Below are 17727 nucleotides of genomic sequence, written 5' to 3'. Positions count from 1 at the left end.
CTTTTAGTCACGAATTACAAAATCTTCCCCATCCGGTGCCACCAATGAGGCAACTGGAACCAGTTGAGATCCCAGGCAGCTGGAGCCAACATAACCAGGATATTAGACAAGGGCCTGACCATCACTATTAGTTCTCTGTGAGGAATTGACGCCAGGGATTTAACAAGACCCATATCATCAGTACATAAAATAATTCCCTGATTAGTGACGATTTGTATTCAGTTAATACCAATTGAAAACTTGTTAACTTTTTTTAATTCATTCTTGGGATATGGGCATCGCTGGCAATGCTGGCATTGATTGCCTATTCCTAGTTGCCCCTGTTGGTGGTGATGCCCCACCTTCTTGAACCGCTGCTGTCCGTGTGGTGAAGGTACTCCCACGGTGCTGTTAGGTCAGGAGTTCCAGGATTCTGACCCAGCGACAATGGTGGAATGGGCGATATATGTCCAACTGAGTGCTTTACTTGTTTAATCAGGTGCGCAGCCCATTTCCGCACTGCTGCAATCTCCGCACTCCAAAAGGACAGCAGTGCGGAAGTAAAGCAACCAGCATGGTCCCGAGTTCACCTCCTGGAGGGGTTTAGCCAAACAATCTTAACCGGGCCGGTGTTGAGGCTGCCCTGGTGAACTCCGCTAGGAACAGGAAAACATCAGCCAGGATTCTAGCTCCTAAAAAGAAAATGCGTCTGTGAGGACAGGATCAGACTCAGCTGTGAAGCGTCTCATGGTAGAATGGCCTGTCTTCACTCGCTATATGGACTCATACAATAACGTACGCATGGTTAATGTGATCTCCTGGTTTCAATTGCCTGAGGAGGTTGGAGAGGAATTTTCCAGAGTTTTTTCCCCTTATTGATTGGGATTTTGTCTATTTTTTTTGCCTTTCTCAGGAGATTACATGGTTGCTGGGGGTGGGGGAGGAAGGGGCGGGAATTTGTCTAGACATGATGCTCCAGCCATCATGAGGTATGGGGCAGGTTTGATAGACCAGCTGGCCTTTTCCTGCCCGTCATCTTTGTATAAGAATGGTCACCTGTGCAAGGTACCAGAATGCATGGGTTAAAAGCCTTAGCAGGGAATGGAAGAAAATTGGAGGGTTGAAAAGCAATTGCCATTTTATAACAAAATATAGATTACAGTTGGAATGCACAAATGATTGTTCAACAAAAAAATCCTTGATACTGTTTCATATTAAATGGCAAATTCAATAAGGCTGCTCTCTCAAGTGACCCCTCATTAGATGTGAGCTCAAGGATAGCGGTACAACAGTAGACCTGACACTCCACCGCCCCCCCACCCTCTCCCCCTCCTCCCCCCACTCTTAACGAGAGTCTGCTCTGGGAGCACAGGTTCGCTGAGTTTGACCTTAAATTCCAGAGAACTGTTGTGACAGACATCGAAGTGGGTTCAGATTGGAGCCGACAATCGATCACACATACACTTTCCAATAGGGGTCACTGGGTAGCGATCAGGAGCAGGGATCCTGGCAAACAGTGCCAACCCCGAAATGACCCTGGCAGCACAAGTGGTGAGATCCATTGAAAATGCAGGATTTGCACTTGGAGCTTGGAGATTGGATCCTTGGCATATTTTGGGTCTTGCCCAACTTCAGAATGCCAGTGTTAAGTGTGTGCTTCAGTGAGGAGCTTAGGACATTGGGGTAGAAATTCGTCTCGGGAGGTGGCACAAAGCGGGCAGCATCGAATCGGCCGCCCGTCATACACCCCGCCCGATATTCAGTTCCATTGACCACATCGACTTCAATAGAACTAAATAAGAAAGAAAAGAAAGACTTGCATTTCTATAGCGCCTTTCACAACCACCAGACGTCCCAAAACACTTTACAGCCAATGAAGTACTTTTGAAGTGGAGTCACTGTTGTAATGTGGGAAACGCAGCAGCCAATTTGCACACAGCAAGCTCCCACAAACGGCAATGTGATAATGACCAGATAACCTGTTTTACTAATGTTGGTTGAGGGATAAATATTGGCCAGGACACCGGGGGTAACTCCCCTGCTCTTCTTCAAAGTAGTGCCATGGGATCTTTGATACCCACCAGAGAGAGAGTAGACGGAGCCTCGGTTTAACGTCTCATCCGAAAGACCGATATTAAGCAGTTGGCCAATTCAGTACTGCCTGTTTTTGCGCTGCCTTCAGAGATTAATTTCTACCTAGTTAAATGCAAATGAAAACTGGCTTTTCTCCCAAAATTAAAACTGAGGAATAATGAGCACAATTTGAAATCACAATCCAACTCCGGCCGGTTGGACATGGTTCACAGTCTGCAACCAAACTGAAACCTGCAGAATTGATTCAGATTGAGTCTGAGTTCAAAGTGGTTCTTAGGGCAGGATGGCGAAACTCCTGGAAATAAAATATAATTCAAATTAATAAAAAAGTTAAAGGCTGACAATTTTATGTGAAGCCTGGGCTTGTCAGGATAGCCGGGAGCCCCTGTAATAATTGTTACTGTTTTAGAATTTTTTTTGTCAATCTCAACAAACAGAATATGTTTCACTTGCTTTCCAGCTCTCCGAATTCAACAGAAGCCTCACAAAGGCAGCGCAGACAGGCGGTAAAATCTATCACAGGATAGTCAATACTGTTTGAAAACAGAATTTCTAAAGGGCTGACATCCTTTATGTGACAATCTTTCAAGGATGGCAAACTTATACCTCCCTGATCCTAGAGAGCGAAAAAAAAATAACCAGGGCATAAAACATATTTTCTCCTGAGAAATTCCACAAGTAAAAAGATGCAGAGGATGTCCTTTTGTTGGGAATGTTTCTTTTCTGACAGTGTTGCTATAAGTTATGTTAAAAAAAAATCTGCCTTTTTTCTCCCTCTTTCCCCCTCTCTCTGGCTGTCACAGATGTTGCAGTCAGCCCTGGTCCCCCTGCTCAGCCCTCGTCTCAGCATGGTGCCATCAAGCTTTTCTCCCCCATTGTTCAACAACTTAGAAAAAGAAGAGGAAAAGCACAAAAGCAGTTGCAAACATGCATGATAACAAATTCCAATAATTTACCAAGGGGCTTGAATCAGGCAGGCACCAGGCAGCCACACAGACTAAGTCGGTTGCTGCTGATGTTGGCGTTGTTATTGGCCACGGGAGAAACTTCACCCCCAAGTCCATTTCCTATATGATGCCTTCCCTTGCTTCGCTTTTGCTTTATCTATCCCTTTTTGCCGGGGCAGAGAGTTCTAAAGTCTGCCAGTGTCAATGTACCTGTCCACTGGACAGGCCTCTGAGAGGGACAAGACATCTGCACTCCTTCAAGCCCAGCTACAGATCTCGAAGTAAGTACCAAACATCTTCTTCAAACATCCCTTTTTTGTATTGCTTCTCTGCAACAATCAAGATTGGGATAACAAGATGCAAACTCCAAGCATCTCTCCCTCTCTGCCTGTCCTCAAATAAACACTTTTAGCTTCGATACAATGGAGCTGATTACAAATTTTAATGACCTTTTTGATATGCAATTCCGCCTTTTCTCTCTTGACTTGAGTTAACTGCGCCTCTCTTTCCCCCCGTTAAAAGAAATATGTAAAACTAGTTAAGTGTCTCTTTGTTGAACCACTGGAGCATCCTGTATAGAGATAGCACTTGGGCAAGTCCCTTTCTATCGATTTACTATTGAAATGTGGGCACGGGTCAAATCCCAGACTCCAGTCTCTCAAACCGAAAAACAAATAGAATTCCAATTAAGTTTTATCTAAACTAAATTAGTCTCTATAAATTGTAAATCATTACTGGTGAATTTAATTTCTTGAAATAAAATAGGGAGTGAGAAAAAACATGAATACTGTTTTCTTTTAAATATATATTTTGTTCACCGAATGCCCTCAACTTTGAAGTTATCATAGTGCCTTCGATCAGAAAAAAGTCAAACATCCCGCTATTAAAAACAAGATATTTTTCCCCAAAAAAGTTTTCTCGATTTGTTTTTAAGTTGCCAGTAAATGTAAGGTACATGGTGAAACTCACCCAAGTATTTGGCCATCTCACCTACACAAACTTAAACAAACTAAATGTAATCGCGCTAGATTTCCTGGGAACTAACTTTAAAGTGTCTTTCTTTTCAATTAATATTACAAACCGCTATCACACTGCATAAATGAAACCAATGTGACTCCCTGGAAGTTTTTAGCAAAGTAATTGTTATTTTTTCTTTAATAACGACCAGACGCCGGATCGAGTCATTCTGCATCACCGGGAAAAGGGGTGAAAGCAGCTTTATTAAAGACCTGGAGCAAATAAAAAATATACATTTTTCAAAAACCCATAAATGTTAACACAAACTGCAGCGGTCAGAAATAAAATACTGGGCGAGTTTCTGTCCGCGGCAAGTTTAACGTCGGTCAGTTTAAATGTGCTGTTTCTCGATCCCAGGGGACAGGTTTATACCCGCTCTTTAATTGGTTCATATTTTTTAACAAGCACATAGGGAACAAGGTGTGCAAAACAGACAGCAACATTTAAGAAATATTAAAAAACATACATGGATTATGCGCCGTTATTAATTTACTGCATAATAAAACAGCAACACATATATATAACATATATATATATATACACACAAGAGTGCACGTATATATGTTATATATATGTGTCTGGATTAAATATTAAATACAGTATGTGTGGTTATTAAATATGTATGTGTGTGTGTATATAGTGTATGTATCTATATGTGTGTATGTTTGTATGTAAAGGTATATTCTTAATTTTCCCTCTAAAAGTATTTGAAGAATTAAAGGTTGGAGGAGAATGGTCCAGATCAGACTCTGAATCTCCTGTGTAAAGCAGTGAGACATGGAGATCCAAAGCTGAATGAATATTTCCACAAAAAAGACAGCTTAACCAATGGATGAAATGCCTATTTCCTGCAGGCCGGCACAGTGATCCATGATCCCACCATCAAACCAGCTGCTCTAGCTTTGAAAATAAGGCTTGCGCCCAGCCCACCAAATAAAGTAACAATCACCCATCATCGGGAAGCTTTCTTCCAGAAACTGTCTCCTAAAATCTTTCAACGTTTTATATTCTTTCACTAAAAAACTGCGCTTCACCAGTTGAATTCCAGAAAAATCTTTCTTAAAATGTTGACCTAATTCTTCTTCAGTTGATTTCAGCTCCATTTTCCAGGCAGTTTTAGTTGATTTTTTAATTTAAAAAACACTAAACTGTATAACTACCACCAACAGGGAAATGTAGCGTAATAGCTACAAATAGTTGAAGGCCCAAATTCTCGGTTAAAGAACGGGATGAACCCTCCCTAAGATCAGTGAGCTCACTGTGCCGAGTGCCTGTCTTAGCTGGGTTTGAAATTGCCTTTCAATATTAATTTTATCTGTAATTATTGAAGTTGTTTTATCAATGACCAATGCTTGGCTCATGCGAATTCCTTTGGAATGTGTTTGTTTTGTATTAAATTCCCACTGGCTCATGTTCATTTCATGGGTATTCCCACTGGATTACCCTTGTTTCATGTCAAATTTCCACTGGATTTGTTTTGTGTTAAATCCATATTAGATTGTGCTTGTTCCATGTATAACATGCACTGGATTCCATCTATTTTGTGTGTGTTTTATCCTCAGACCAGCAATCTAGGGTTTTCATCAATGTCCTTTAGGGAAGGAAACCTGCCGTCCTTACCCTGCCTGCCTTACCTATGTGACTCCAGTCCCACATCGACGTGGTTGACACTTAATTGCCCTCTGAAATGGCCTAGCAAGCAACTCAGTTGTATCAAACAGGGCAATCAGGGATGGGCAATAAATGCCAGCCTTGCCAGCAACGCCCTCAGCCAGAGAATAATTGTGTTTTATACATTCCTCTGCTAGTTTACTGGTTAATGCATCCTCATACATTATATTTTAACACAGTCGTTAATCCATTAATAAACGAGACAAACAATTGCCTTAAAATAGGGCGTAAAGGAATTATCAGTGTGCTACCAGAGGAAAAGAAACCTGCATGTTGTGAGAGCTAAAAGCAAGTGAATTTATGTCGACTGCGATGAATTTTGTGTGACTCTTTTATAGCATTGTCTCAGTGCTTTATCGCTGGATCTGGGGGGCTTTCAATTCTTTTGACATGCATTTTAGTCTTGTTACTGTTTGATTGACTACCTAGAAACACCATAAAATAATAGATGCTGCAGTTCATGAATCAGTCCACTCAGTTTAATGCGGGAAAATCAATCTACTCAGATAATTGTATGTCGTTTACATGCCTCCTAATTCATATTGTTGCATAATTCAGAATTTGTTTTAGTGCGGAAAATGATTTTGAATTTTCAGGCGTAGGCTGTATTGGAGACTTGAAGGAAGTGTTTACTAAAATTGTTTGTGACGGGATAACACTGGGATAACAAACACCTAACACAGGATTAGGAGACTGGAACTTTGGGATTGCACATGTTGTTTATCAAAACTGTGATGTGTACCTAGAATGATAGAAGATTTCTGTTAGCACCGGTTAAGAAGGCAAATGGTATGTTGGCCTTCGTAGCGAGAAGGTTCGAGTACAAGAACAAGGATATCTTGCTGCAGTTGTACAGGGCCTTGGTGGAGCACACCTTGAATATTGTGTGCAGTTTTGGTCGCCTTATCTGAGGAAGGATGTTCTTGCCATGGAGGGAGAGCAGCGAAGATTCACCAGACTGATACCTGGGATGGCAGGAATGACGTATGAGGAGAGATTGGGTCGATTGGGCTTATACTCGCTGGAGTTTAGAAGAATGAGAGGGGATCTCATTGAAAATTATAAAATTCTAATAGGACTGAACAGACTGGATGCAGGAAGGATGTTCCCGATGGCCGGGGAGTCCAGAACCAGGTGTCACAGTCTAAGGATAAGGGGTAAGTCATTTAGGACAGAGATGAGGAGGAATTTCTTCACCCAGAGAGTGGTGAACCTGTGGCATTCTCTACCACAGAAGGCAGTGGAGGCCAATTCATTAAATATATTCAAGAAGGAGTTAGATATATTTCTTAAGGCTAAAGGGATCAAGGGATATGGGGAGAAGGCAGGGACAGGGTACTGAATTTGGATGATCAGCCATGATCTCATTGAATGGCGGAGCAGACTCGAGGGGCCGAATGGCCTACTCCTGCTCCTATCTTCTATGTTTATATGCAGTTATACGGCTACTTATATTTCTATAACGCACCTCATGGGCGGAGAGACATTTCAGAATGGACAATGAGTGAACACCAAGTAGGAGGGTGGAAAGGAAAAGGGTGGGAAGGAGGAGCCTCATAAGGAGATATTAGGACGGGTGACCAAAAAGAGGTAGGTTTTAAGGAGCAACTTAAAGGAGGAGAGAGAGGTGGAGAGGTGTAGGGAGGAATTCCAGAGTTTCGGGGCCTTAACAGCTGAAGACACAGCCGCCAAAAATAGGGTGAAGGAAATCGGGGATGCACAAGAGACCAGAGTTGGAGGAGTGCAGAGTTCCCAGAGGGTTGTCGGGCTGGAGGAGGTTGGGGAGATGGGGAGGGGAGAGGCCATGGGGGGATTTGAACACAAGGATGAGAATTTTAATTTTGAGGCAGAAGAGGGAAGAAAATAACATGCATCAGGTGTGGTTGTATCTGGTTGTTAGTTGTAAGCCGCAGTGCTCAGATGCCTGGTGGTACCTCAATAAAAGCATTTGTGTCTTTTTGATTTTCTGCTGCTCGAGGTAAGGAATGTCAGCACTTGAAAATGGAACTTTCTAATCTCAGGCACGAGTATCAGCAGCAAATGCTCCTGAGTTGGTTATAGTTCAGTTGCAGGCCTTTTATATCAGTGTTTGCAGTCAGATTGCAGGAGCTTGGCATCTGCCTGGGTCTATAAGTCTGCCGCTGGTTTTTGGAAATCAGATTTAACAGTATGCTAACTCGCACCAAGTCCCGCTCACCTGTGCTTGTTGACCTACATTGGCTCCCAATTAAGCAACGCCTCGAATTTAAAATTCTCATCCTTGTTTTCAAATCCCTCCATGGCCTCGTCCCCATCTTATCTCTGTAATCTCCTCCAGCCCTATAACCCCCCTAGACTGCGCTCCGCCTATTCTGGCCTTTTGAACATCCCTGATTTTAAATGCTCCACCATTGGCGGCCGTGCCTTCAGCTGCCTAGGTCCTAAGCTCTGGAATTCCCTCCCTAAACCTCTCCGCCTCTCCACTTCTCTTTCCTCCTTTAAGACGCTCTTTAAAACCTATCTCTTTGACCAAGCTTTTGTCATCTGCCCTAACATCTCCTTATATGGCTTGGTGTCAATTTTTTTTTGATAACACTCCTGTGAAGCGCCTTGGGACGTTTTATTACATTAAAGGCGCTACATAAATATAAGTTGTTGTTGTTGTATGAAAGCTGAGAGAAAACTAGTGGATACAAGACTCCTGAATCCAATGTAAAAGAAGACCAATATAAGCTCCCTTTGCTCTGTCTCTACAAATATAATTTAACCCCAAATTCAGAACAGTCCCCCTTAATTCAATTTCCCACTCTAGCCAGTCATAGAAACATAGAAATATAGAAAAATAGGTGCAGCAGTAGGCCATTCAGCCTTTCGAGCCTGCTCCGCCATTCAATATGATCATGGCTGATCCTCCATCTCAATACCATATTCCCGCTCTCTCCCCATACCCCTTGATGCCTTTTGTGTCTAGAAATCTATCTGTCTCCTTCTTAAATATATTCAGTGACTTGGCCTCCACAGCCTTCTGTGGTAAAGAATTCCACAGGTTCACCACCCTCCGAGTGAAGAAATTTCTCCTCATCTCAGTCCTAAATGTCCTACCCCGTATCCTGAGACAGTGACCCCTCGTTCTAGACCCCCCAGCCAGGGGAAACATCCTCCCTGCATCTAGTCTGTCTAGCCCTGTCAGAATTTTATACGTTTCAATGAGATCCCCTCTCATTCTTCTAAACTCTAGTGAATACAGGCCTAGTCGACCCAATCTCTCCTCATACGACAGTCCTGCCATCACAGGAATCAGTCTGGTGAACCTTTGCTGCACTCCCTCTATGGCAGTCCTGTGGTCTCTGGTGAGATTATCAACCTATTGCTAATTAGTGCTGAGTTACAGATAGTTCTGTGCCGAGATCCTGTACCCTGGGCTGAGGCTGCACCAATCTCATTTCAGATAAGACCCCAACAGCCAGTGGAGAGGGACCTTTTTCTGATCCGCGAAATCGAACCCATAATGAAAGGACTTTGGGGTTCTGGTGCTCCCAGCAGGCAGGCACAGGCCATAATTTTCTAGCCATCAAATTTTAACTGGGGGAGAAATCACGGAGTCGCAGATTCGCTCCTCGCCCCACCAAACCCACTGCAGCTACCAGTCCACCATCTTATATTTCTTAAGGTACTTCAAGGTGGCGGTTTCAATTGACACGTATACTGTCGGTGAATGTGCGCCACATGCGTTTACTGCTGTGGATCCCCGCCTACAAACATTCACCTGCGTACTGCAAAGGGGCGAGCACTGATCGCAGGGATGGCAGGAGGGACAATCAGAGTCAAAACCCAGGCCTCTCTCCCACATGGATTGTGAGGCAGTGCCAGATGCCTGGCGGCAAATCCCCCTCCCCCAACTCACCATGTGGAAGAAATTAATGAAAGTAAAATGAGGTGAAAAATATCATTTGACCATAATTCATTGATATTTCCATAAAAGACAAACAACAACTTGTGCATTCAAACAAGTGCAGTAATTCCTTTGAGTCTAAACAATTATTATTCACCAATCAGCCCCTCATTTCCCTTAATTGGCTAATTAACCACTCAAGGGCTACAGTCATTAAAAATTAATTTAATTCATTATTTTCTTTCTAAAAAAAGTCTAATTCAACTTGACAAACACGCTTGTAGGAGAGTGTGTGCAGTGCAACTGAGTTTGCAGCATAATGAGGCACTGTGATCAATGCAGGCCCATGTTCGGGTGTCAGCCGTGGTTCAGTGGAAGCAGTCTCACCTCTCGTGGATTTAATCCCCACTCCAGGCACTTGAGCACATAATTCAGGCTGACACTCCAGTCCAGCACTGAGGGAGCGCTGCATTGTCAGAGGTGCCATCTTTTGGACAAGACATTAAACCGAGGCACCGTCTGCCCCTCTCAAGTGCTTGTAAAAGATCCCATGGCACTAATTTGAAGAAGAGCAGGGGAGATCTCCGCGGGGTCCTGGCCAATTAATTCCTCAATTAGCATCACTAAAACAAATTTTCTGGTCGTTATCACATTGCTGTTTGTGGAACCTTGCTGAGCACAAATTGGCTGCTGTGTTTCCCCCATTACAACAGTGTATCTTGGAATATCACAGGCCTCATCCCATGATTTTTTATCCATTAAATTTTAATTGGGGAAAAATGACTTCAAAATACTTCATTGGCTGTAAAGCACGTTGGGACGTCTTGAGGTCGTGAAAGGTGCTATATAAATGCAGGTCCTTCTTTCCAACTTTCTGAAGGAGTCTTTTTTCTTTGTCTTCATCCCGGAATGAATCTAACTTTTTATCAATGAACGAAATACAGTCCCAGATAAGAAGCACAGCTGCCATTTTTGATTTTGATGTTTGAAGTTCCAGCTGCTCAACAAAATCCTTTCAGAACATCTAAAATATTTAAAACATGCGGCAAGAGAGTGTTTTGGGAAAGTCGTGTTTTCCTGGTTTTTTTTTGTGAGTTTTTAAAATTAACAAAGACCGAAAGATACAAACATTCTGTTTTGTCCCGCTACACAGTGCGATCCCATTCTGTACTGTCCCGTTACAGAGTGTGATCCCATTCTGTTTTGTCCCGCTAAACAGTGCGATCCCATTGTGTTCTGTACCATTACACAGTGCGATCCCATTCAGTTCCATCTCGTTACGCAGTGCGTTCCTATTTTGTACTGTCCTGTTACAGAGTGCGATCCCATTCTGTTCTGTCCTGTTTCAGCGTGCGATCCCATTCTGTTCTGTCCCGTTACACACTGCAATCCCATTCTGTACTGTCCCGTTATACAGTGCGATCCCATTCTGTACTGTCCCGTTACTCAGTGCGATCCCAGGCTGATACCTGGGATGGCAGGAATGACGTATGAGGAGAGATTGTGTCAATTGGGCTTGTACTCGCTGGAGTTTAGAAGATTGAGAGGGGATCTCATCGAAACCTATAAAATTCTGTCAGGCCTGGACAGACTAGATGCTGGAAGGATGTTCCCGATGGTTGGGGAGTCCAGAACCAGGGGTCATAGTCTAAGGATAAGGGGTAGGACATTTAGGACTGAAATGAGGAGGAATTTCTTCACCCAGAGAGTGGTGAACCTGTGGAATTCTCTGCCACAGAGGGCGGTGGAGGCCAGTTCATTAAATATATTCAAGAAAGAGTTGGATATATTTCTTAAGGCTAAAGGGATCAAGGGATATGGGGAGAAGGCAGGGACAGGGTACTGAATTTGAATGATCAGCCATGATCTCATTGAATGGCGGAGCAGGCTCGAAGGGCCAAATGGCCTACTCCTGCTCCTATCATCTATGTTTTTATGTTTCTACCTCAGTGTCAGATACTTGCAGCCCAATCCCAAATATTTGTCCAATTTTCTTTCTCCCGCTCTTGAAAGTGCTGGGGTTCCATTCCGCAGGTGCTACCAGCCCTCTGGTACCATGGCCATTCTTCATAGAGTGTGATTGCCAGCGGGTATTCGACCATAGGGGGCATCACAATACAGGAAACTTTCGATTTACCGGCACCTAAATAACCAGAAATGTCAGTTAACCGGCAAAATTCAGGAGTAGGTTTTACTTCATATTTATTTGCCTTCTTCCATCTGTGCTGTGCAAGGGTGTGGCTGCAGCTGTTGCTAAGCTACAGAGACGCTTGAAACTTGTGTTCATTGTTCTACAGTTGTTGCTAAGCAACAGGGTTTGTTGCTTTATACGGAGCTGTCAGCTCTCCCTATCTTTTACTATAGCGTTCGGTTATCCGGAATTTTTGATGAACCAGCACCACGTCGGTCCCGTCTGTGTCGGATAAAAAAAAGCTTCCTGTACAACCTGATCCTAGTCTGCACCTGATGTCCACACATGCACTTCCAGTCGGGAGTAATCAGATGCCAATCAGAAACCCTGGGAAAACTGAGGCCAAATCCCATGTCTCCCCACTTCCCTATAGGAGATATATTGGCGACAATTGGGGATGGAATCTAGGACCTTCATGGTCTCTAAGAATCATTGCAACTGTGGGTGGTGCATATAGCCACTGAGCAATCAGCAGCCGTTCCAAATTGACAACTTTCACGCATTACTTTGGAGAAAAACCTTTACTGAAATGTCACTAATTGCAACGCCTCGATTTCAAAATTCTCATCCTTGTTTTCAAATCCCTCCAGGGCCTCGCCCCCCGCTATCTCTCTAATCTCCTTCAGCCTCACAACCCTCCCCAAGGTATCAGCGCTCCTCTAATTCTGCCCTCTTGAGCATTCCTGATTATAATCTCTCAATCTTTGGTGGCCGTGCCTTCTGTTGCCTCGGCCCTAAGCTCTGGAATTCCCTGCCTAAACCTCTCTGCCTCGCTACTTCTCTTTCCTCTTTTAAGATGCTCCTTAAAACCTACCTCTTTGACCAAGCCTTTGGTCACCTGCCCTAATTTCTTCTTATGTGGCTCAGTGTCAAATTTTTTGTCTTATAATAGTCCTGTGAAGCGCCTTGGGACATTTTACTACATTAAAGGCGAGATATAAATACAAGTTATTATTGTTCTTTGCTGCAGGCTTATCAAAAGTAAGCTACCAATGATAACCAGGGGGTTTTAATGTACAGTGTACATTATAATACATTAATGACCACTGAGAAAAGAAAAGAAAGACTTGCATTTATATAGCACCTTTCACGACCACCGGATGTCTCAAAGTGCTTTACAGCCAACTAAGTATTTTTGGAGTGGAGTTACTGTTGTAATGTGGGAAACGTAGCAGCCAATTTGCGCACAGCAAGCTCCCACAAACAGCAATGTGATAATAACTAGATAATCTGCTTTTGTTATGTTGGTTGAGGGAAATATATTGGCCCAGGACACCGGGGTAACTCCCCTTCTCTTTTTCGAAATTGTGCCATGGGATCTTTTACGTCCACCTGAGAGGGCAGACAGGGCCTCGGTTTAACATCTCATCTGAAAGTGCAGCACTCCCTCAGCACTGCACTGGAGTGTCAGCCTAGCTTTATGTGCCCAAGTCCCTGGAGTGGGACTTGAACCCACTGCCTTCTGACTCAGAGGCGAGTGTGCTACCAACTGAACCACGGCTGACATGCATGAGGTCACGGGTCATGAATTTTCAGGGCCACATTATGTAGTTAAATATGGATATCCTATGGTCCTATCCGATATAGCCTATAGATATTCTAAGGCTCGTTGCTACACTCTGGAGGCCTGGTTATTTCTTCCTCTGTATTATGTAGAATCCCCATGGATAGATTTTCCTGTTCCTGCACCTGGGGCTTTAGGATTTCCTAGGCACAGAGCGTACAGGAACATTGGATGGGCTCCATTAGAGTAGCTCTCCTCCCTGCTCGATTTTCCTGTATTTGCTGCACTCTGACAATCTAATGATTCCAGGCACAAGAACAGGAAAATCTGCCACTTAAACTCCTTTCCTCTCTCTGTTTTCCCTTCCTTCCCTTCGGCATCACTTAACCACCACTTCTTGATTTACCTCGTCTTCTCTCATACTCATTTTAACCTTGGTGATGTCCTGAACTGGGGGGCCCTGAGCCTTCATCCCAGCTTGTGAATAAACAAGTGCTTGGCATGGGATCGTTAGAACCCAAGGAGAATGGTATAAACCATTTTTAAGGTTGTTTCTCAGGGAGTCCTGTCAGTCTCCCACTTGAGAACGCCTATGGGAATCATCTGTGTTTCTGAACAAAGTCATCAATTGAGCTATTTTAGATATATATCGGCTCCAAATTTCTTCAGGAATTCTTCAGTGTAGCAGGCTCGAGAAAAACAGGCTGACTTTGGACCTATGGCTCCTAAACCTTTCCACCACTGGGGATTTCCTCGCCTCAGTTCTGGGTCTGTTGTAGAATAATTGATGGAGCTTGATTGCCATGATTAGTCAACAATTCCATTGTCCTTATATCAAGTGACTACCAGGATGGTAGAAGGTGAACTAGATGAACCTTGGTCTTTTATTGTCTAGAAATTCCTCTGTTCCTATGTTCAGGACTCACGGCATAACACCGGAACCCACTGGAAAGCAGCAGGGGAACCGGTTGTGCTAGGTCCCTGCTCTTTCCTGGATTTGCCAGATGGCTTTGTAAGGAGAGGAACCTCCGTCTGTCCCTTGCAAGGCTGATGACATCAGGGGTAGCCCTGGGTAGGGTTGCCAACTCTGGCTGGACATATTCCTGGAGGTGTCATCGCGTGACCTCCTGCATCCAACCGCCCCGCCCCCACACTCCTCCCTTTGGTCGCCCAACACATCCATCCTCGCGGTGCTCCGCCTTCTTACGCCAATTGGAACGCAAATAGATTCCTCATTACCTGATTGGATGATTCTTGACTGTCAGTCAAGCAACCCTTTTCCCCATGTCCAATATTTTTGTAACTAGTAAACAAAAGAGGACAAAGATTTTTTTTTAAAAAGCACATTTTTTTAATGCCACTATGATTTTTTTTTCTCCTGGGTTGCTCGCAACAATGACCTGGGGATTAATCTTTACTTCCTGAAGACACCAGGGCAATCTTGGAGGGTTGGCAACCCCTAGCCCCGGGGGCAGAATTGGAGGAGGGATTCCCTACACTGGCAATTCCCACCTCCTCAGCTCAGTCGGGATCTGATGTAGGACTAGAAGTCAGTACACTGACGAGGTGAGATGCGCAAGCATCCAGATGGGCAGAGTTGGACCCCACCGAGGGGGAAGTCCAGTCAAAGGAACCAGCATAGACTCCTGAAGTCTGTCACTTTAGAAAAAAAACACAATGGATTTGCTAGAGGACTGAAGGGGTGTTGAACAGGGGCTTGGGAAAATCACCCCCCCCCATCACCCCTCCACCACCAAAGGCAGGCAGGTGCTAGATTTTTGGCTGTATGGGGCAGGTGGGCACCAGAGATGGCTCTAAATGGAAAGGGCACCAGCCATCCCCATGGAAATTAGGTGCCCTCCCACTGGTCCTGCAAATTCTAACAGGGTCAGCTGGAGTTCACCGGAGGCCGTGATACTGGCCTAACCAATGAGGTCATCACGGGTCATGAATTTTCAGGGCCACATAGACTTCGGAGATGGGGCAGTGGTGCTGGATTCCGTCCCCTTTGTAACAAATCACTTTGAAGTGTTTTGAATGGAAAGATGTTGAGACGAAGTCTCTCCTAGGTTATGACGTGCACAAATTCTACAGGTTACCCCCCATCTCTAACTCATGATGTTGCTAGACTCCAGGTAGTAATTTGAAACTGTGCCCGTTTAGAGCAATGTCTCGTCAACAAGTGCTGGGTAAAGTGCTCGCTCTGCATTGCTCCCTGACCAGGCAAGCAGAGCGTTGGCCAAGCGGGGAAGTTCCATTCTTCACCCAAATGCTGGTTACGTTTTTAATATTAGCAAACAGACGTTGAGCAATCTTCTTTTTACCAGCGTGAATACGTTTGAAAGTGATCTTGAAAAAAAACCTTCCACCTGCACAGGAAATTAAGCTGAAGCAATGAATTATCTCCTCCATAAGCTGGTTCTATACCATCTCTCAAAACACAATGTGCCCTCAGGAAAAGAGTCAGAAAATTGCAAAAATTGTCATTGGATCATTTTATAAAAATATACAGAACTAATCAGTGATTTCAAGCCATATGGAGTCTCCCAGTTACTGTAAGTCACTGTGTCACTGTATTATTTAGACCCTTCCCCAATCCCATGACCTGTGTTTAAAACTGGTTCACTATTGGCTTTAAACTAGTATGCTATTAGTCTTGAACGGGTACCCTATGGGCCTTGAACTGGTTCCCTATAGGCCTTTTTAAGAACATTTGAATCTGACAAACCCAATATGGTTGTAACATAATCCTTTTATTGTGTTCGACCAAGTCTAGACACATGCAATGTCTTTATGCAGTAGACATGCAGAGAAATAAATTATATTTTTCCTCTTGGTAGAGACGTAACCTTCATCAATCCTTTCGATCCTGACTCTACAAATTGTTAAGGAAAGCTCAAGATCTTTATAGGCCTCTAGTCATGCAAACTCTCCTTGCTGATTCATTATGACATGACAAGTGCTGTTGTGAACAAGACCCCCATAAATGAGATAATTCCTACAAACTTCTAGATAGCCAATCCGTTTATTATCTAGGCATGTAACTAATCATCCCAAGCTCATTGTCCAATTTCCTTATCTCAAGACTATCTTGGCTATCTTGTTTCACAATGAGGCAACAAAAAGAAGCTGGCAGGCACGAATCACACATCCTGCGCTTCCAGTAGAAGCTAAACAGCACAGTCAGCTAAATTGTACCCTGCCACATTAATCCCAAAAGCATCCCGGGAATGAACAACTTTAACCACTTCATTATTTCTAGCTACAGTACAAATCCACAAGCCAGTTATAAGTAAAAAGAAAGCAAAAACCTTAATCACATGAGATTAAACCTACACCTAACCCTACGTTTATATGTATGCATGATGACTAAGGCATCTTAAAATCTGCTTTTTGAGGGTGCAGAATTCGCTCTTTGATCCATCACTGATGATTCAACAACCCCACCAGGTTCACACTGGAGTTTTAAGCTTTTCACTAACCTTCACACTCACCAAACACTATTCAACAATGCTCAATTGCTACCATCTAGACAATGCAGAACACATGAAACAACAACCTCACCCAAGGTGTTTCTCCTGCATTGTACACATTTTACCACCAGGAACGAGCTCCTAACACTCATATCCCCTCTCTGTATCATTTGTAATGAATTTAGCAAGTTCTAAATAATCTGTTTTCTTCTTACTTCCTGAATTAACCATTAAGTACATATAATTCTTTTACGGCCAAAATGTACAACCGCCCGTAAGGCTTCTGTCTAGAGCATAAACTTTACTTGAATTTCTGTAAAACTGTGAGACCTTTCAGACACCAATATTTTATCCCCAAATTTAGTCATTCTTGTACAAAAGCAAAATACTGCAGATGCTGGAAATCTGAAATAAAAACAGAAAATGCTGGAAATACTCAGCAGGTCAGGCAGCATCTGTGGAGAGTGAAAGAACATAAGAAATAGGAGCAGGAGGAGGCCATTCGGCCCTTTGAGCCTGCTCTGCCATTCAATAAGATCATGGCTGATCTTCTACCTCATCTCCACTTTCCTGCACTATTCCCATATCCCTTGATTCCCTTAATATTCAAAAATCTATCAATCTCTGCCTTGAGTTAACATTTCAGATCGATGACCCTTCGTCAGAACTGGAAAAAGTTAGAGAAGTAACAGATTTCAAGCAAGTTCAGCGGCAGGAAAAGGTCATTTTTGTTTTTGATTTTTTTGGTATAAGGCAAAACGTTAACCACCAAGCCATGCAAATGGTGTGTAATGCAATATCTTCCTCACTCCGAACATTAATTTTCTTCAAGTTCCATCAGTCAAACTGTATAGTGCAGTTAGGGATTCTTCATCCAGGATGAAAGCACATACTGAACTCTGCAACACATCACAGCAGCATAGCCAGGCACGACTTTGCCAAGAACTGTGCATGAAGTGTCCCTGGTGCAATCCAGAGCA

At 43.5% G+C, this 17727-nt stretch overlaps 1 protein-coding gene across 1 annotated transcript in view; it reads left to right on the top strand.

Moving 5' to 3' along the window:
* The first annotated feature begins 3038 nt into the window (after nt 1–3038).
* robo4 (roundabout, axon guidance receptor, homolog 4 (Drosophila)) overlaps nt 3039–17727 on the top strand; it is a 183740-nt gene continuing 169051 nt past the window's right edge. The window contains exon 1 of the mRNA XM_085968076.1: nt 3039–3301. Coding sequence (XP_085824202.1) covers nt 3145–3301 — 157 coding nt within the window. The 5' untranslated portion in view covers nt 3039–3144. The remainder of the gene's footprint in view (nt 3302–17727) is intronic.

Source organism: Somniosus microcephalus, chromosome 26 (assembly GCF_052327205.1).
Source record: "Somniosus microcephalus isolate GS21.2 chromosome 26, FLI_Smic_1.0, whole genome shotgun sequence".
In the NCBI taxonomy this organism is placed as follows: domain Eukaryota; kingdom Metazoa; phylum Chordata; class Chondrichthyes; order Squaliformes; family Somniosidae; genus Somniosus; species Somniosus microcephalus.
This window is presented reverse-complemented; position numbering and strand designations above follow the sequence as displayed.